Raw genomic sequence first — 22056 nt, 5'->3', positions numbered from 1 at the left:
GAAAAATTTAACCACCAGCCCTTTTAAGCGTGGAGCGTATCTCAACCCTCCAAACTCTCCTAAAACCCGTCAGTGACTGTAGGCAATGCCATTAGAAGGCGTGTGTGTTCCTGCGGTCCTGTCTAAATAAAACAGTGGTTCCTGCCATTCTCTATCATTAAGACAAATCAATTTCTAAGAAGCACAATTCCCTAAATGAGGTTTTCAGCAAAGTTTGTCCTTTGCAGTAGAACTGGCCGTGGGGGAGAGGGAAGGAAAACCAACAGCCAATTGAGCAGGGGGAAGCCTTGACACATCTCATGAGAGGTCTCCAGCGAAAACAGTTCAGAGCTTGATCAGAGTTACCAACCAACTTGGGGTGCTGCGTTTGGGGCCCTCTCACACCTAGAGAGAGTTGTTCAAGCCCCCAATCTTTCATACGCTTTCTTTAAACCGAGCAAGTTTAGCTCAGGGCACCAGGTTTGAGAAAAATCCCTTGATTGGGATCCAGTGTTACAAAGGAAGAAAAGAGGTACCCAATGGTACCCTGGTGACATCCATACCACTCATCACCTTCCATCATCCAAATGACAGAGGACAGGTAGTGAGCTGGGTTTTGTGAGTCTTCCTTTGCCTGCTGGGGATGCTATAAATACTGTTTGAAGTTCAGTGAGGGGAAAAAGCCAAGTTCTTGCCAACACAAGAACATAATCAGCAAAAAATTGCATTTTGCATAAGGGCTCCTTTGAGCATGAAGTTCTGGTGACACTCAGGGTTCATCGTGCATTTAAATACTTCTAGCTTCAATTACCAACTTGTGGTGGACCCTGAGTGATCTCACATAATCAATGAAACCATTGATTTGTGTGAGTGGCTAGAAAGGGGAGATTTATTTTAAACAGGAGAAATACTAGAACTAGAACTAGAACTAGAACTAGAACTAGAACTAGAGAGCTGAGAAACTAAAAGTTGGGGAAATTTGAGTTTACAGAGGCACAGAAATAATTGCAAACATTTTGTTTTCATTTTAAAAGAATAACAAAAAAAAAAAGAGTGAATACATTTACTCATTTTTAAGAGGTTCGATGGAAATGATGTTCCCAGAGGAATTGTCCAAAGACTTTTTTTCTTGCTGGGTCCTTATGAGTTGTGTTTATTCAATTTTTCATTAAATGATCTCCCCCACCCCCATCCCCGTTCCATTTCTGTGGTCCTGGGGATTGAATCCAGGGCCTTCACACTGAGTTACAGTCTCAGTCCTTTTTTTTTTTTTTTTTTTTTTTTTTTTTTTTTAAGACAATGTTCCACTAAATTGCTAAACTGGCCAGGCTGGTCATGAATTCTCAATCTGTCTCCCTTTCCTAGAGTCCTGGCATTACCAAGCATGCACCACTATGCCTAAGAGATCATTTTTCCTATTTGGAAAGAGGACTTAATGAGGTTCCCCTCCCCCACAAAAAAGAGCTACCCAGGGGAAGGGACAGGAAGGCTTTCAAGAATTACAAAATAATATAACCATGGTTTAAAATCCAAAAAAAGACAAACTGCCATAAAGGATCAAAAAAGCACTGATAAGGAAATCATCCTGAGTCCTTCGAAAATGAAAACCAAATAGCAGACATAAGCAAAACAGAAATAAGAATGTGAACAGAAAATAGCTGAACAACATTATTCAAATAAAAGAATGAAGACAGTATCAATTTTTACGAAGTGATTGCAATGTTATTGTCATGAAAACAAGAGTTTGTGGTAAAAAAAAAAAAAAAAAAAACTAAGACTTGAGACCCAGAAATCTAAGAAGGGTGGTCAGGAGATTCCAGGTGACTGCTACGCGGGAGGTCTACAGGCCACCCCCAGCCATATGGGAGCAGGGGACACAGGGCCAGGGACCAGTTTCAAGGGAAACAGCTTAACACATTGCAGATTCAGAAAATAGCATCACCAGGAAATAAACAAGCTGAGCCAGGAAATAGATGAAGAAAAAGAAAAAGGAGAACACAATGATTAACTGCAGAAAAACACAAACAAACAAGAAACTGCTCCAGAAAAGAAAGAAAATCGTGACATACTGCTTCACGGAGGAGCTAAAAATACGTGTATCGTCACAATTACACAGTGAAACGGACTACTGATTTAACCCCACAGGAAAATGAAAAAAGAAGAACTTGTATTTAATACAGCCAAATATTCATCTCTCATTTAAAAAGTCATTACAGTCATTCCCATATCTCTGCACAAGATATGATCTGAGACCCCCGCGGATGCCTAAAACCAGAGATCACACTGACTCTTACTTAAGACATCTTTTTTCTTATGCATTCATACCAAAAATAAAGTTTAACTTATAAACTGTACGCAGTACAAGATTAACAGTAATAAGTACAGGTAAACTAGGATAATTACAACCACGTATTATAAACCGCATATTTATATCGTATGGATTATTTGTGAAATCTTCCATTTTATATTGCAACACGGGCACTAAAACCATGGGAAGCAAAAGCACAAATAACGCAGGACCAGTACTGTTAACGTCTAAACTCCTTTTTTTTTTCCTTGTACCAGGGATCAAACTCACAACCTTGTCCTTACCAGGCAGGCACTGGGTTGCTTAGCTACATCCCTGGCCTGTCTAAAGTCTTTTAAATAGCAGTGTAAGCTATTTATAAGAATATTATATTCTTATATTAATAAGAAATGAAGGCAAGAGCACAAGCGAAGAAACGAAAACAACCAGCTATAACAGCTCAGTACAGTTATTTGTGGGGATCTGAAGCTAATGGGGGAACAGAAGAGAGAGAGAATTTCACTAAACCTCTTTCAAAGTGTGCATGCATACTGATTTAATACAAAATTAAAGTTAGGTAAAAAGGAAGCCAGGTACACTCAGGAACATCTTCTTTGCATAAGAGCTAACAAAATACAAATTGCACAGCAATACCCAGCTCACCACAAGTAGAACTCTTGCCATGGTTTGAGTATCAGTAATCTCCCCAGAAGATCCACGGGTAAAAGGCGTCACCCTGTGGGTAGTGCTTTGGAGAAGGGCAACAGACCTTTAGGTGACAAGACCTAGTGAGTGGCCCTTAATGAAGTGGCACCTGCTGGGACTCTGGGACCCTGCCCACCCTCCTTTCTTGCTCTGTTTTCTGCTTCATAAGCAGAGCAAGAGACATGTTCTTCCGCTATGATGTGCTATGCTAGCCAGAGACTTAAAGCAACTGGACTTGAACCTCCAAAGTCACGAGCCAAATACTCTAAACCTTTTCTTCCTAAGTATGCTGCCTCGAGTATGCTGTTATAGTAATGAAAAGCTTACTACTATCCTTCTGCATTGTGATTTTAACACATGTGGGGAAATCCCCAGTATATAGAATCAGACAATACAACTGATTTCTAGTCCTGTGTATTCACTTTATATAGACAGCATCAACATATGGCCCATAAGTATTTTGTTAAAAAGAAGACAAGTGGGGTTCTGCCCAGGCCCTGTGCCTCAGGAGGCCCAACAGTTTGGACTGCTTTCTTTGTGATTTTCAATATCCCTGCTGAAGTCTGAATGTAGGTTTTTCCCATGGACACTCATGTTGAAGTTTAGTTTTCATTAACTGAATCAACCTGAAGCCTTTACCAAACACGGGTCAGATGCCCTTGGATTTCACAGCCACCCAAACCAGGAGAGAAAACAAACCTCTCTTCTATGTAAGTTATCCAGCTTCAATATTCTGTTACAGCAATAGAAAATGAGCAAAGATAGCCTTCCTCTGGTGCCCAGAAAGGATTAATTTCAGTAGAGGTTCTCTACCATTTCTCCTATTTGGGAGAAACTCTCTGATCCTGTATTCCACATGTGATGTCAATGACATATTCTAAGCGTAAGGATACAACTCTGTAGAGAGTCACTTCCCTACTAGGCTGAGTGGTATTCCTTGCACAAAACTGAATGAGACAGACTACTAAAGTGGTGCTGATAAGCCCATTTCAGATGACTCCATTCTTTATATAGATAAGGGCCCAGGAAACAAATATTTGCCTACAAATGTGTGGTGCTCTACACATCCTAGGGCTGACCCTGCTGCATAACTGCTCCATGCAAAATCAAAGTTAAATATTTCTCAAGTTTAATCCATGGTATTGGGAAAGCAGGACTTAACTGAAGAGGAGGTCAACACACAAATCTACAAGGAGAAGGAAGACCTCACAGTCAACTTATCATAGCTACAGAAAATGTTAAGTCAGAAGGGATATAAACAACAAGCAAGATCACATTGGGATTCAAGACCTTTTCAAGAGATTCATCAGAAAGACTAAATCCACAAGATTAACATTTCTTTTTGAGATAGGGTCTCGCTACACTGTTCAGGCTGGCTTTGAGCTCACTTTGTAGCTCAGGCTGGCCTCAAACTCGCAACAATCCTCCTGCCTCAGCCTCCCAAGTGCTGGGATCACAGGCTAATCTTTCAAAAAATACATGCAAGTCCTACATGTGGAGTTTGGAGAGGGGAAAAAAAAATACTTTAAAATAAGATTGGGAATTCCTTGTTGGGTAAGAGTCGATGTGGGGGTTTAGACTACCACAAGTTCAGTATGAGTCAACGGAATGATGTGGCTTCTGATAAAGGAATGGCCACAAGTGTTGTAGACACAATCAGTACATCAAGAGCCCCACTGCAGGATGCCCAAGGCTGACCACACTGAGGACAGAGCACAGGACCACTGCAGGAAGATGACTCAGAAGCCTCAGGGAGGGGATTCCAAAGGGGAGATATGGCCAGAAGTAAATAAAAGCTCCTTCTGAGCATTCAAAAGGTTTCTGGAAAGATAAACAGGAGACTCACTAGACTCTGGGGGTTAGTATGAAAATAAGGGGAAATAGCAGGGGTGACCAGAAAGAACATATTATCTCAACCTAACGAAGAACTTGATGGCACTTAAGGCTGACTAATTTAGCAGACGGTTAAGAAACTGTGAGCTCCTCAGGAATGGAAGAAGTGGCCAGCAGAAAAGCTAACTTAACTTGCTGGCCAAGGTCTTGCAGCAATGCTGCCCATCCTGCGAGGAAGGCTGGACTTCAGGCTATGCAAGTCCAGACGCCGAATATCCTGCAAAGTGTTTTCTACCAACTCCACTGATGCCATTTTGTGAAAGATGACTTCCAGGTGCCCCCCTAACATGGCTGCCCTCATCTTTGCAATCTCCAAAGGTCTTTCCTCAAGTCTGACAGATTTCAGAGCCCCAATAAAACTCAAAATCTGAGACAATTCATGGCGAAGCTAAGCTCACTTTCTGCAAAGATAATTACTTAAGAAGAGCACCAAGAAATTAATCCCTTTTTGTTACTAAAATGTTGTTACTAACATTTATTGGACATATGCTATCTATCAGAAATTGAACTGTAGTATCACATTGAATGTACAACTCCTACTTTTTTTTAATGAGTCTCTCTTTTTTTTTTTTTTTTTTTGTCTTTTTCCTTTTTATCGGTGCCAGGAATCCAACTCACAACTGCCTGAGTCTCTCTTTTTTTTTAATGCACCAAATACACTAACTAGTACAAGTGACTTTCTAAACGATAGGGACAATGTCTGCGGAAGGAAAGAAACTCCGCTCTTAGAGATAATACTTTTTATACTCCTTTAGATGCAGGACTGCATCTGGTTTTCCACTCAATCAGGCATCTTTCTTATCCGGTCTCACGGCTGTGCTCCCAGGGCATTTGATGCAGAATTAAAACCTAATACCAGGATATAGTTCCCTGGAAGTCACCGAGCTTTGTGGAACAGTGACATCGTCCAGTAAAGGATGCAAGAAGGCCCAGCAGGAAATTGTACTTTGTAGGAAGGTGGGTGCTGTCTCTCTGGTTCCAAGTTGGGGGAATGAATTCTTTGGTTTCAGTGCAGGAGCTACAGCTCCACTCTCCCCAGACAGCATAAAACTTGTTCTCCATGCGTTGCTCCAACGTTCAGGCTGATTCCCACCCCCAGCCTACATACAAAACCCCTTTTCTACTTCTGCTGGGAACATGAACCTCCTCCTTTCCAGGGACAAATCTGTGGGTATCTGAACAACAGCATCAAACCGGCAGCACACAGGCTCTGAAAACTGCACGCTGAATTGAGCCCCGGGGCTGAAATAACCTACAAATTATTTCCATAACACGGTTGATCTCTCTTCTTTAACCTCACCCCCTACACACACAGGTTTCTTTCAAATTCGGCCCCTCTAGAGTTATGTGGATTACAATAAGTAGAAGGCAGAACATGCCTTCATGGATCCCAAACAGCAGTAATTTCCTCTGAAAAGGTTATTTTGTGCTTTATCCCACATAAGTAGCACAAAAATTTCCCATAACGAGAAGACATAGAGGTTTCCTTGAATAAGGTCTTATGTCGCCACAAAAGAGTTCTACACAATGTGACCTATTGGATATTTAGATTCTTACGAGCAATTTTATAGCCCTGAAAGTCCTTTGAAAAGGAATTCCTACCGGAGGTGAGTAAAGGGGTGGGGGTGGGGTCAAATAATCATATGACCTGTATGTTTTTGGCCTCCTCACTACAGGTTGCAAATTTTGCAAAAAATGGCCAAAATCAGATTTTTATTTGGAAATATTTCCAACTAGTGGTTTACTTTAAAAGATGAGAAAAAAATCGGTCGCTTTTTAGTTATACCCTCTGATTCTTGTCCACATCCTTCCCAGAATCAACAGCAACACTAGCAAGATAAAGAATATCTCAGACAGAAGGACAGCTTGGGAAAGGAGAGGATTCAACCCAATCCTGACATACTGTAACTGTGTGACTCACCATTTGTCCTGTCTTTGTAAACCTCAGGGTCACCAAGTGGGGTACATAATCCACATCACTATGGTAAAATGTGGATACACAATCTAAGTCACCACAGTTCTGAGAATCAACGTGAGTCACACTGTGGGACACTTTCACGGTGGTGGCATGCAGCGAGGGAGAGCACAGAGCAGCTGCTGAGGCCACCACAGCGCTGCTGCTGCTCAAGTAGACAGGTCTGTCCTTGTTTGCAAAATTTTCAATTCATGGATGCGAAGCTGGGCCAAATGCAGAAAAACAACAGGTTACAAGGTACACAGAAGAATATTGTCATGGTCTTGGACCATGCGCATTTTAAAATACATAAAGGATCTACTAGGGAATACTTGAGAAGTAAGACATCACTAAAATAAAAGTTTCACCACACACAAGAGAGCACAGACTGAAAAAAGAAACTTGCAATGAATATAATGAGAGGATATAAAAATATGTAAAGAACCACCATTAATCATGACTCAATGGAGAAAAGTACTTCACCAAAGTTAACGATACTAACACAAGTAAATCTGCAGAATATCACACTAAAAGCTTGGAAGGAAAAAACAAGACCTGATAATACTAACTGCTGTCAGGGATATGGAACAAGTAGAATTCTCCTAGGCTGCTGAAAGAAGTATAAATTATTTTAATCGTTTTGGAAATGGTTTGACAATCATTTAGTAAACCTGAACATGTGCCTAGACTCTGATCCAGTAATGCAATTCCCAGGCACACACCCAGCAGAAATGTGGACAAACGTACCCTGAGAGTAGGTACAAGACTGCTCACAGCAGTATTGCTCATGGTTCCTCCAACCTAAAACAAGCCGAAAGTACCCATGGGAAGGAAGGCTGCCACATGTGCCAGTTGGCTTGTGACTGTCTCAGCTTGTACCTGTTATCCAGGCATGAATATTCAGAGTGTCACGTCTCTAAAGTTCCTTGTAAATGCCATCAGCTTCAATGGGGGAATTAAGACCTCCAAAAAGTCAGTTCTTTACAAAAGCAAGGAAACCAACAATTTGTAAGGTACACAAAAGGATTATTTTCATGACCTTGGATCATGCACATTCTAAAAATAGGATACATAAAGTATGACCTGTTAGGGAAAACTTGAGGAATAACAGGGCACCAAAATAAAGTTTCTCTACAGCAAAACACACTTTTAAGATAGATCTGAAAATGGGAAGGAAATCAAGAGATAAGAGAGGAGGAAAGGAGCACACAAAGCGTTAAAATGTGTCATGGACGTGAAGCAATCCCACAAAGAAAGCAGTCACTATGTAAGTCACCACTTTCTAGTACTTAAAATGTGCAATTTCTACAGAAAAGCATGAGACATACAAAGAAACGGTAAAGGACAGTTTATACACAGGAAATGATACATCGATAGAAACAGTCCCTACGGACAGTTCCTTGGGTGTTGACCCAGATTTGGAGCATGCCAGATAAAGACTTTAAGTCAACTATTTTGGATATATTCAGAGAACTGAAAGACATCATGTTGGGCTGAGGATATAGCTCAGTGGCACAGCGCCTGCCTGGCAAGCACAAGGTCCTGAGTTCAAGTCATGACACCAAAATAAATAAATAATTTCAAAAAATAAAATAAAAGACATTATGTCTAAAGAACTAAAATAGAAGAGTGACATCTCACCACACACACACACACACACACACACAAACCTACACATTCAAGAAGCAAAAGGCACCATGACTGATCTTTGTTAAATCTGACTTGTTTGAATACTGCTTATTATTGACAGACTTTATTCAAAACTGTTAGGTTGCTGTTATCAATTGAGAAGTATAGACAACTATACTGAAAATGACAATGATTCACTACGATATCCATTCTGATTTGATTACTACCTGTTTTTGTAGCTCTACACTACCTACAAAGTTGTATTTCTGTTAATTCTGTTAAGTAGTGATATATTCAATTATACTTTATCTGATGGTACAACCAATTTGGTTGATGATAACAAGAAACAGCACAGTAACCATGGTAGAACTCCTTACACAGCAGTTTTATATGTCTTTTTAGTTTTATATGTCTATAGAAATATGTTTAGCTCTGTCCTGCTTTGGTCTGTTTCTCCTTCTAATATAGAAAGGATAGAAATACATGTTAAGACTCATGCTTGCATAAAACCTATAAACAGTTTATGAGAACTGATCTTATGACACATGATGAAATGAATAAATACTTTGAAGGAAAGACAGGGGCACTGCAGTACCCAGTGCTGATACTGGAGTGTTATGATGTGAAATCCAGCAATATTATTAATCTTTGTTCAGAAAGATTTTAATCTAATGAATTTTGTTAGCTCTCAACATAAATGAAGATATGGATAAATGCGTACATGTCTAAGTGTATAGGACTGATACGCATATTACTTAGTTTTTGTTGGATAGTTGAACAGAATGGTTTGCAGTCTCCTGGTTGAATTTTCATTTATATGTTCCACTTTTGTATCTTGAACAATTATTTGTGGGCGGACAATATGTATACATCAACTAGTGATTTATCACTGTTTATTTCTTTTCTTTAAAAGTATGTACTATTTCTGCCCATTTTCTATTCCGTTTTATCTTTCTCTAAATAAAAAAAAAGCAGCAGGCAAAGAAGCAAGTAGAATAAATTCAGATTCATTCCTCTATCCAACATAATCCAGCTATGTAGAGACAAAACAAAACCTTCAAAGCAGCAAAACAATTCATATATAAACAGGCTCCTAATATGATTAACAACTAATTTCTCATTGCAACGATGGTGGCTGGAAAACAATGGGATGGCATATTTAAAGAAATGAGTAAGACTATCAAATTAAAAATACTGTAGCCAGCCAAAATATCCTTCAAAAAGCAGAAGAAATTAAGTCATGCCCAGAAAAATAATGTCCTAACTTGGATGATGAAAGTCATGTTCATTCTATTCAGTGAATAGACAAATGTGTGTACTGGTGGGTGGAAGGTTCTTACACCGTGCCTGAAATTTCCATGGGTGATGGTTCCATATTTACTTCAGGACAGCTCCCTGAACAGTTAGTCTGTGTTTTAGGCCCTCTTTTTTGTGTATGTTCTACTCACAAATTTTAAAAAGCAGGTGCTCATGTTTAAACAAACAAAATTACCAGTTTATACCAAATTACCCAAGCAGTTGTGGCCAAAGCCACAATAAACAATTTCTCTTCCCTATGTTTGTTTTGACTCTTTTCTTGCACAGAAAGTTTTCGCTGTCCATTCATATTCTTTTTCTTCCCTAATATTCACTGCATGGCCTTGTCCCCCTATTATTATGTGAATATTTTTTAAAGTACAAACTATGTCAAAAGGCATTCTTAAGAAAACAGAGTGTGTGCATGGAATACAGAGCATGGAATAAAGGTGAAAGGAACTAATTCATTAATGGAATAAATGAAAAAAGCCTTCCTAACTAAAACCACAAGAAGTTCTTGCAGGATACAGTACAACTGATCAAGTTCAAAACATTTGCTGTCAGTTTCCCTGAAGCAAGGAAGTATTTTTTTAAATCAATTACTAGTCAAACTTTAAAAATTCTAGGTAAAAAGTTCTAATGAGATGAAAAGAAGTAACCATGTAGGGACAGTCAGTAATTTCTGGGATGTTCTTATTTTACTTTGTGATTAATATTAGAAGGGAACATACTATGATAAAAAATTTTTGACAGCTCAAGACATGTCTAAATTAAGGACCTCGTGATCCCTTTCTAAAGTGCTACACAAATAGAAGTGAAACTACACTAAGAAATCCTTCCACCCACAGCAAACAGAGTCATTTTTTCACATCCAACTCACAACTCCACTGGGGCTCCCACCCTGAAGCCCTCTGGGAGAGGTCTCTCCTTCCTGGTGTTTATTCCAGATGTTTATTTTGTTGTTCACTATTTTGGGGTCTCTAATGAGCAATAGATAAATCCCACCATTCATATGAAAAAACAACAACAACAACAAAAAGGCAGGGTACTAAAACAAGAGGGGCTGCTGTCTCATTCAAAGGTTAGAAACACCCTACAAACGAAGCGCCCAACAAACCTGAAAGAGGAAGGCATCGCCCAGTGAATTGCTGAGGCAGAAGACGAAGTCCTTCTTGGGGTGCTCAGGCACGGCCTGCACAATGCTGTTCTCCACCCACACGGCATGCTTGGGGATGCTGTTGTGGTCAATCCCAGACCTGCCATCGCTCTCATAGAAGAAGAGCGTGCATCCTGCGGAGACAGAATAGGGCTCAGCGTTCACCACTTCACCTGCACCAATGAGCATCTGGGACTTTGCCAATAATAACTGGCCGGAAGGGAAAGCACATAGGGCGCCGGAAATACGGACAATGGGGTCACGTCTGCCCTAAACTCTTGGATTTGCCCAGAAAGGGAAAGCTCTGAAATCACAGGTTCTAAATTAGCAAAGCGGTCTATTATTGTTTAGATCCCAAATGTCACCCCAAAGTTCTAAGTGTTCAGAGAGGGGCTTCTCAAGGGGGCTGATACTCATCACTGCATTGATCCATTGCTGCGTTTACAGCTGAACACCCTGCGAAGAGGTATGGCCTGGCCGGAGGTGGGTCACTTGGAAGGGTGTGGTATGTCCCCCACCCACGCGCTCCCTCTGCTTCCCATCTGCCATGGGGTAAAGCTTTCTCCTTCCGTGTCTTGGCACCACACCATTTCTGACTTAAAGCCAGCTGACTGGATGAGACCTTCTGAAAAAAAAAAAAAAAAGTCTAAAATAAAACTCTTTAAATTGCTGATGTTGGATGTTTTATCCCAGTGAGAGGAAAATGCATTCCTTTATGCATGCCCTCAAGTTCTTTAGGATCCTTACTTTCTATGTGAGGATGCTTTGTTATAAAGTATTCTGTGTGGGATGCTTATCTTCACACAGATGGACCAGGTCTTGCATCTGGTTTGCTTGGCAGTGAGTCCAAACATGGTTCCATGGGTTCTACGAGACCAGGGTTCAGATGCTCAGCGTCGTGTAAGGCTGTGGTCACACTGTGACTTTGCAGTCCCTTCCCACTACGTCTCACAAAGATGTGTAACCAAGGAACTTTGGAGAATGGACAGAGTTTGTGGACCACACCCTTGGTGAAAACAACATATGACACAGTCTTCAGGTGTGTGCAGAACAAGAAATGATATATTTTTGGTCTCAGATTTTATCTGTACAGTTCTTTTTTCCCCTTAGAAATAAACCACATCCTGGTTTCTTCTGAAAGAGGAAATGTATGACCCATATAGCAGGTCTAGGGGAAGCCAGAATCTTAATACTTCATTACACTGTGAAACTAATGGGACACTAGCAATGTTTCCTAGTAACTATAAACTCACTTTCATAGCAATGACTACTTGAACACCAATCAAAACTGACTTGGGAAGTCTGAGTATCACTCTATTCTTCTTCCTCAACTTCAATATAAGCTACTCAGCATCTTCTTTACTGCAACCCAGTACCACAGTTTCCATGGATTACAAAGCCCCTGAAAGTACAATCTATTTAGTTAAAACAGAAGTCGAGAAAGAAAAATAACTCAGTGGCAGAAAGTACTATAGAATGATGCAGCTCAACAGAAAGGTCACAGTGCTCAAAAGCCATGTCCCCTCGCTGGTCATACTTCCAAGTTACCATGTAACACTCGCTAAATGCAACATCCCTAACACAGCTGAACGGAGCACCCTGGTATATTTCTCATTTCCCATTTTTCTCCTGTTGGCACAGCTTAGTCAAGAGCTTTGCGGAGAACTCCTCAAGGGGCTGTGCTCCTAAACCTTTCGACAAGGTACTCACTGTCCCTGTCTCCATAATTCAGGAATCTCAGTTATTTTCTACCCATTCAACTTATATTCACTTTGTTTTGAAAGGAGGATATCCTCTGCAAATGCATTTTTAAAAGACAAAACTTTACGACACTTGTAAATTTTTAGTAAAGTTTGCACGGGGTTCTTTTGTAAGTTTGGGTTTAAAAATAACTTACATATAAATACACACTGATATTCTGCCTTGAGTCTGTTTTTAACATAATCCCTGCAACTAGGGGTTGAAGGGGGATTGAGACAGTGTCTCACTAAATAATCTAGGGCTGGCCTTGAACCCACAAGACAGCCCAGGCTGGCCCCAAATCCACAATCCTCCTGTTTCAGTCTCCCAAGTACTGGGATCATAGGAGTGTGTCATCATGCCTGGCCTACTCTTATGAGTTTGAAGGTTTTTCAGGAACATTTCATTATAAACTTCAAGGTTTTTCAAGAACATTTACATCAAAGAACAAAATCATCTGTATCTCCCTTTGCCATGCTTCATAGTAGCAGCAATTAAACAGAAGAAAACAAAAATGGAAAGAAGTCATTATTTTCCCCTAATCAAAGGTTCTCATGGTACAGCAATATGAACTGTCTGCAGACAATTTTAGTTGTCCCAACTAAGGGAGAGGTGCTAGTGGCATGCAGTGGGTGAGGACAGGCACTGTAGTTGAGACCTAAATGTCTCCCCAAAGCCCAGGTGTGGCAGGCTAGATCACTGGGGCTGCTGCTATTAGAAGATGGTGACCCTTTAGAGGTGAGCCCAGCAGGAGCTCAGATAGAGGGTGTGGTCTCGAAGGGGAGAATAGGACCCTTGTTCTGTCTTCTTCCTCCCCTTTTTTGCTCCTAGCATGAAATAAGCACTCATGTTGGACCACACACTCCCACCATGATGTGTTTCCACAAACCAACAGAGCCAACTAACCATGGGCTGAAATTTTTCAAAAGTGTGAGCCAAGTTAAACCTTGCCCAGCCCTTGGGAGACTGAGACAGGAGAATCATTTGCAAGTTCAAGACCAGCCTGGGCTACAAAATGAGCCCAAGGCCAGCCTGAACTACATAGTGAGACCCTGTCAAAGAAAGAAAGAGAAAGAAAGAAAGAAAGAAAGAAAGAAAGAAAGAAAGAAAGAAAGAAAGAGAAAATCTTGCCCATTTATAAACTGATACTCTCTGATACTTTGTTATAGTGACAGAAGGCTGAATAACATAAAGGAAGCTGCTAAGTATTTATTAATACCCAGCACAGCTCTCTACAACAAAGAATTATCTGGAAAATGTCACTGGTGCCACTATTGAGAAATGCAGTTCTAAGTCTTTATGAGTAAAATGACACTGATGATCTGTAGATTTTAACATAAAAGGAGGAACAGACTTTACCACAGACTAAGCACAGAGAAAGCAGCCTGTGCCTAAGGACTTAGGGGCACCCGCTAAGCCTGGTATGGACACTGTATGGTCTTTGCAAATAGCTGCTGCTTTTTGAGTTTTTTAATTTTGCTTTGGAATCAGCCTACAACAGTAGGTGGCTGAAACTGGCTTTTACTCAATTATTAACTTGTTCCAATTTTAAGGCTAATGTGAAGCAGCAAATCTAAGAACCACACACTCCCTGATCAAACACTACTTCCCCTTATCTGCACTGGAAGATCATCTCTAGGTCCTTCGGTTGTTCATGAAGTCACTTGAGAGATTAACTCTAGGTGAAATCCTTTTGAAAATTAGTTTTTATCTTATGTGAAAGAATCTTTGAGAAAGTCTCTATCCCATGGTTCCCAGGTGTTGTGCTTTTGCTTTCTCGCTATCCAAGGGTTACAGAAAAAGCCAGCAACAAGTCTTGCTTTTGAGTGGCAATGCAAAGCCCCGAGGATGTCAGCGTATAATTGGAACCTGTCAGGTTCAGGAAGCAAAGGGCTCAGTGCCTGCGCATTCTGGGGCTGCATCCTGACAGATGGTGTCACTCAGATCTGGGTCACCAAGAGCATGAAGGCTCCCTCCTGGAATGGGCGCATGGCTTGTGCTCCCAAATGCCTGTGCCCTAGGCTCCTGTGTCAATGATTCTCTAAGGAAACCGCAGAAATAAAATAACTCCCTCTGCAATGTCCAAAGTTTAAAACAAAAAGTCACCTAACTATTTTTATTCTATTAGTTAAACTACAAATTCAGGGCCTGTTACCAGTGCACTGTATCCCCTCAAAATTCCTATGTTAAAGTCCCAGCTGCCACTATTTTAGATAGGATCGTATTTGTAGATATAGCCTTTAAAGAGGCAATTAAAGAGAGGTGCCCTAGGTAGACCTAAATCTCCTCTGACCTCTGTCCTGACAAAAAGATGAAATTTGACCAATACAGAGGGAAACCACAAGCAAATGGGCATCTCCAAGAAAAGGAAAGGTTTCAGGAGAAACCACTCTTACCAATTCCTCAGTCCCAGATTTTTAGCCTCCACAACTGAGAGACGGTAAATTCCTGTTATTATTTGCAACATCCACTCTGTGGTACTTTGTCATGGCAGTCCTACCAAATGGAAACAAACCTGGGATTTCACAGACACAAAATACACCCAGGAAAGTAATCTAAGTGGCTGTTAACACAGGTATCTTCAAATTAGACTGTTCAAAACTCAGTACCAATTAGTACGATGAACGCTTAAGGATGAACTGCTCCAGGAATGAGGTGCCATCTCCAGTGGTATGCACATCTAGAACAGGTACAAGAGGGGCTGAACGAGATTTCCCCCCACATCTCATTGTACCCCACATGAATGGAGCAGCTGGCTCTGAAATAGCCATCAAAATTAAATCAAGGCAGGTCACACATAAAAAGAACAGTCACAGTTCTCCAAAGCATGCACACTGGGTAAACTATCCACGCTGCGTAATCCAGACCACTTCATCAAACAGTCATATTCTGGGGATGGTGCAGTCTTAGGTGGTAATCCTGCCCGCTTCAGTTCTTATCCTCATTCTGGGTTTCTGTGACATGTAGCAAAATCTACATTCTAAGCAATATGCTCCCTTCCTGTTTCAACAAACAGCAAAGCAACATCTGGTAGCCCCAGTAATGGGGTCCACCCAAGCTCTGCTTGTCCCAGGTGGGTAGCCTGCACATCCCTGCTCAGGCCTGTGATTATCTGAGCTCTGGACTCTTTCGTGCCTCCACGACCAACCTCAGTGACATCCAGTGTCACGTAAATGGTCTTATATCCTTACCAACCTGGTCAGCCTAGGCTTTTTCCCCTATACCCTCGCTTTGATCTTGTGAACCTAACTCCTCCTGCCCTATACCAACCCTGGTTCAAATCTGTGCTGCAACAAAAACTCTTAATGTGCTTCCAAAGTATATCTTCTTTTCAAAAGGCAGAGCTGACAAATGAAACACAATTGTTTCTACTACAGAGACACTTGAAGGTATGTGCAGAATACACATACTTCACAAATGGATGCAACATGACAACGAATAGCAACATCAAAAGCAGTGTGCTTAAACAGTAACAAAGCACAGCTATAGGTACCTGTATGTATGAAACTGTCTGTATCATACTCAAATATACAGTTTCACTATAAAATACCAAGCAGCCAGGGATTTAGCTCAGCAGCACACACACCTGCCTGGCAAGTGTGAGGTCATGAGTTTGATTTCTGGAACCAACTTTTGCACAAATATGATGGTTTAGACATTCCTCCCATATTAGCTTGAGTCCTATGACATTAGGGATACTCTATCAATTTTTATTCTTAGAAAGTGGTAACTTCATAGGACCTAACCTAATTTTTAACTTCTTACCAGCCACTTTGGGAGGCATAAACTTAAAATAGTTTGGGGGGAAAAGAATTTTTTTGAAGGAAACTTTGTCCTTCAAAACTATCCACAGAACTAGTTGTATGTATGAGGAAACAGACAATGACACACTCTTCTTGCTTAATCTATTTAAAAAAAAAAAACCGTACAAAAATAAAACAGCATTTGCAAGGAGTGGGAGACTTCCCGGGGAATTAAGGAGCACAGAGTTCAGGCTAAGTCAGATGACTAAGTTTTACAGCTCTGACCCCTGGACAGTGCACCTTAGTACAACACGTTTCCAAATGTGTCAGGAGTACATTTTATGATAAGTGCTCCCAGCACAATAAAGGTTTAAAAAACTATGTGAAACAACTCTATGCGCTCACGAGGGGAAAAAACCCCACGGTGTGGGTACTGCGCATCCTTGCACGCATCTGCACTTGCAGAGCACCACCCTCACCTTTCAGGGACACCCAGTAGTGCTTCCACTTCCTCCGGGTGGCTGACTCCACCTTCTTGTTCTTCTTGTGCACCAGGAAGTTCTTGACGGCCAGCGCCCCGGCCTTGCGCACCGTGCCCTGCGCAGCTGTCAGCAGGATGTCGGACTGGCCGGGCGAGCTCAGGGTGCCGCTGCTCTGCTCGTCACTGTGCGCGGAGCCCGCCTCCTCCAAGCTCTCGCTGTTGGTGCTCATCTCCAGCTCCCTCCGGAAGTTCTCGTACACCCCCTGGCGAGCCGCATCCCCTGTGGAGCTGCTGCCACTGTCGCTGCCCACAAAGGCCCGGCCCGTGGGGGGCGAGTAGCTGGAGTTAGTGGCATTCGAGCGCCTGGACAGGAGGTCCGTGTCGGTGGCAGCCCCTTCAATCCCACTGTCTGCAAACTCGCTGCCTTCGCCTGCGTTAACATCCTTGGGAGCAGAAGGGGACAGAGAAGACATGCATCACGCAGAGCAAGAAGCCAGGTGCTCCTGAGGTCCTGCCGGGGACTCTGAGCCACAGGAAACCCGCAGGGCAGAGCCACTCCCTCTCCTCCAGCACCAGTTCCTCCTCTGCCAGGTGCGCGGCAGAGCCCAGGAGACTTCAGCCACCCTGCATGCAGCAAAAGACTGAAGTCTCAAGAAATAGGGAACATTCAAAGAGCTTATCATGTGTCTGTCTCGGATAATTAGCTAACTGGCAAATCAGCTACCGAGAGTCTACCATGACCACACTGGGAGCACACCCCTACCAGGCTTCTCCTAGGCAGGCGGGCCTTGAAGGCTGGGAAATTGTGCCAGCAGATTAGTTAGTTGTGCCAGAGGTAGGAGGTGACCGTGCATAACTAGGTCTTTACAGCTGATACCTATTTTTTAAAAAAATTTTAAATTAAAGGCCTGCTTAGGAGGCTCTTTTATAATGAGGTGACTAAACAGACAGCAGTGCACACCCTCCCCCGCTCACCCAGCAGGGTCCCCTATCCCAGAAGCAGGCAAGAGTCCGCATGCCCTCATCAGCTCCGCTTCTTTGAAAACAGTCTCTCTCTCTGCTGCATTGTGCTAAGTCAGTCTGTGGGGCCCACAGCTCCTAGGCCCGCTCTCCAATTACCTGGCCCTTTCAAAGCCGGGATGCTGAGAGCCCGGAGCGGGTGACTCGCTGCCCCTGGGCCAAGAGACAGCTCCGGGGCAACTGGCAAGATGCTGGGGTACTGATATCCAGTTTAAAACAGAGAGCTTCCCAAGCTGCCCAGCTTCGCCACTGAACATTTCGGGACAGGCAGGTCTTGTTAAATCAGAATCGCAATTGCTGGAAAGCACGATAGGTATTTCCATAAACAATAATTAAATAATGGTGGCAATAGAAGGGAGGATAATGACAGCAGTATTGGGATGAGACAGCTCCACGGTCTTATGGATAAAGGAGACAGAGTTTTCAATAAGGAACAGATGAATGAGTCTGACATGGAAAAGATGGCCAGGTAGGATGTGGCACAGAGGCTTCAAGGTTTGGGTTGGGTTTGGTTTGGTTTGGTTTTGTCTTGGAGTCTTTAATCTCATAAATAGCTGTCGTTCAAACATGCAAAAAGACCTAACAAATATCCTAAACCCTAAAAATGAATACTTTGGGCCCAAATCTTTGCTGAGAGGCATGGGGCAGAATGAACCATGCCACAAATTAATACTGTCTGTCCCATGCAAGGCCCAGAGAGGGGCTGGGTCCACATCTCCTCCCAGGCCCTCGCTTAGTCAGTTCCAGCTTAGAACTGTTCTCAGTTCACTGTCACTGACTCAAGTGAGCAGCTTTGTCTGTACTTGAAAACCATGACGAGGTGAAGAATGATAACAAGATGAAACTGAGCAAGGTCTTGAAGATGATGTCCATGTCTAAAGGAGTTTAGAGACTTCTGGGAGTATGACTGACTTAAGGGGGACAAAGAAATCACACACACAGCTCAGACGCAGAGCTTTGCACTGTGGTTTACACATGGTTTCCCAAGGGCTTCTCTGTGGGAAACTCGGTCCCTAACAGGGCAATGATGGGGGTGGGGGAAACTTTAGAGATGGAGCCTAATGGAAGCTTACAAAGTCATTGAGAGCATCAGCCTTGGGAAGGTTTAATGTAGGAAAAAGTGTGCCTGGCACCTAACTCCCTCTACCTTCTTGTCTCTCTGTGTGATCCCTCTCTCTTACACACATTCCCACTGAGATGCTGCGAGCCCAAAGGCCCTGCTGATAGCCAGCAGCTGACAGTGCCATGCTCTCGCACCTCTAAAATGGAGCTAAATAAACTTCTTTTCTTTACAGATTAACCCAAGGAATTTTGTAACAATAGTGGGAAATGCGGTAATTCACCCAGTAATTACTGGTCCCACTGCTTTCTTATCTGTTCACTTGCCCATTAACAGCCATAAATGTTCACGATGCATCCAAATCTAGCTGGTAAAAATCCTCTACACAAATGGGAAAACACTGTTATCAACCCACATTTCTCCCTGGCGGGGACGTATACCATATGCTTCCCTATTGATATGAGACAATAAGGATATCTGACTATCATTGGTTACAGACAGTCATGAATCATGGAATACAGAAAAGTTTGTAAATTTTGCAAGTGTGCAGACTGGGTTTTATATGCACCATTCCCTGATGAACAGTGGCTTGCGCGAAGGAATCAGCTATAACTGTTCTCCTCTAAAGGGCAAAGAGATGCAATGTTTCCCGTAAGATGGCAAAACATAAGTTAAACAGGTAATGGACCTGGTCCATAGGAAGAGACTCTACCAGAAAGGAGAGAATTGACCCCAGGCATCTTGGGAGTTTCTGAGTTCCAAAACAGGAAGGAACCTTGAAAAGCCATCTCTGTGACCAACAGATAAGAAGATGAGGGCTCCTAGAGTTCCAAGGTTGGCTAGTGACAGATGGCAAGTTAGAACCCCTGCTTCTGAGCACCTTGTCATGATTACACAGTGGCCCAGTGGCTCTCCCCCAGGCCACACCTGACCAAATACTGTCTAAACATTCAACTCTCTGTCTTCCTCCTTTGCCTTCTAATTTTTCCCAGAAAAAAAAAAAATAGTGATTGTTCAGCTATTTGCCTTGACCAGTCTAAAATGTTAAAATGGTAAAATGTTAAATCCTGAAAAAGTAGAGAATGGGAAGGAAGAGACACACAGAGGATGAGGCGGGACAGGAAGAGCGCCAACAGGCTAACTCTGAAGAGTGTGTCCCTTACAGTTCGCAGCAGTCCTCTAAGCTCCTCTCCCTTCACAGAATGCGCTGGGTCTCTCGTCTCTCTCTAGGTAAATTAGGAGCTAAGGAAACTCACCACTGCATCAGACCTGAACATCTGCCCAGTGGATGCTGGAACCTTGAAATGGCCTAGGTGATATATGTTTGAGTCTAAGACGGGCACCAAACTCAGAAATGACAGCTCCAGGTAAGGGGCCAGTTTGCTCAGCTGAATGGGCACACTACTCAGTCTAAGTGCTGGGCAATGTGCCTAGGTCTGTCATCCAAGATGGTGCCACCTGGTCTCCAGAAGTGGTTGATCTGGCCCAGTGGTACACATCCCCCAACTGATATGTGACACAGCCCATTGGGAAATGGATGCTGGCTGCCCTGCCTCAACTGCTATGTAGTCGTGATGCCAGGGATGTCCCAAATACATAGAAGCCCGGCCTCTGGCATCATAGGCAGTGACACACTACTCAATACTGCTCTTTCTTTCCCGCACTGTGATACCAACTGTGTCATGAGCATCTTTTAGATGGGCTCCTCCTCCTCCCCATCTCAGAAACCAAGACATCTCACAATTGAGAAACCTGATTCTCTCCACACCAAAGGAACTGGAAAACCTCCCAGCTCTACCCAACAGCAAGCAGTGCAGAAGAGTGACGGGGGGGACAGTCAGGCAGCAAGTTCTGCAGTCTTTGAAGCAAATGCAAAACATGTTCCTTCTTACCTTAGACTTGTCCCACACTAAGGCTTGTTCTAGACTCCTTAGCCAAGCCCTGTATTTCAACCTGAAAGTCAAGATTTGGCTCAGCCGTAGAGCACTTGTTTAGAGGCCCTGGGTTCAATCCCACGCACTGCACAAATAAAGTTTAAAAAAAAATGAATAAATGAGATGGAAGTAAAAGCAAAACAAGAAGTCAGAGGGAGTCCGGGGAAATGGTGAGATCCCAGCCAAACAGAAAAATAAATCACAGTACGGCGCATGATCCGGGAGGTTTGCAGAAAATCAACTTTCCCCATTAAGAACTCTCCATTGAAGAGGTTTCCAATTCCGAACAACATTCAAGGGATGAGGAGGTCCTTAAACTCTGCCCTCATAGGACAAATCCTCCTAAACCCCATTTTCAGAGCACTCACCAGTTTCCACCCCACTGGCAATTTCCAGGATGAATCTATGCCCTTCTCTATTGAGTGCACAAGTGGCCAGCTGTAGCCCCAAATATACAACAGCTGCTGGGCAAGAGGTGTCTCAACCAGACCAGCTGGGCACCAAATGCTTAACTGTGTTCCAATAGGGAGGGGAGAGGCAGGACCAGAGCCTGCTACCACAGCCTGCTGCCACTGTCCTGAACACTGGAGGGTCTCGCCCCGCCTGGCACTGCAGCAAAGGCTCAGCTGTTTTCAGAGGAGACTCACAGATACTCTGAGGAGCGGGCGTGCTGGGTTGACATGCAGGCACAATTTTGAAAAGGTAATTAGCTACAAAGGGGATGAGCCCTAAGATGCCAGCAGAACCAATTGACCACTTACAGTTGTGAATCGAATGCAATGAGAAACTGTTTTTCTTGGTTAATTTCTCTGATGGATCCAGCTCAGCTTGGATATACCTGTGCAGAGAAGCTAATGGTGATACAAGAGAATGCACTGGATTTCAATGGGGCTAGGAAACTCTGATTTAGAGAGTGCTTGGGTTAGGACATTGTGTGCCTGGTTAAATCTTTAAGACCCTGGTCATCTCACCCTCAGCACCGATCTCTACCTCATTTTCCTCATGTTGCATGAGGAGAGTGACAGTGTCTGCTTAAAAGGCCCCTTTATTACACACTGTGAGACTGAGTTAGCCCAGGCAAAGTGTCTAGGCCTGTGCTCAGCACTTAGCGTCAACTCAAAAATGTGAATTATAATCACTGGCATCTCTATCTTTAGCCTCATCAGGAGCAACCTGCAG

General features: G+C 42.8%; 1 protein-coding gene across 8 annotated transcripts in view; it reads right to left on the bottom strand.

Moving 5' to 3' along the window:
- Tiam1 (TIAM Rac1 associated GEF 1) overlaps positions 1–22056 on the bottom strand; it is a 359373-nt gene that overhangs the window by 85886 nt on the left and 251431 nt on the right. For all 8 annotated transcript variants that reach the window (XM_063252519.1, XM_063252516.1, XM_063252517.1 and 5 more), the window contains 2 exons: positions 16862–17306; positions 10861–11033 (listed from right to left, as the gene is read on the bottom strand). In XM_063252519.1, coding sequence (XP_063108589.1) covers positions 10861–11033; positions 16862–17306 — 618 coding nt within the window. The remainder of the gene's footprint in view (positions 1–10860; positions 11034–16861; positions 17307–22056) is intronic.

Source organism: Cavia porcellus, unplaced genomic scaffold (assembly GCF_034190915.1).
Source record: "Cavia porcellus strain 051 isolate PalLab524CR breed Dunkin Hartley unplaced genomic scaffold, mCavPor4.1 scaffold_7, whole genome shotgun sequence".
Taxonomy (NCBI): domain Eukaryota; kingdom Metazoa; phylum Chordata; class Mammalia; order Rodentia; family Caviidae; genus Cavia; species Cavia porcellus.
Note: the sequence above shows the minus strand (reverse complement) of the source record. Positions and strands in the feature narration are given on the sequence as shown.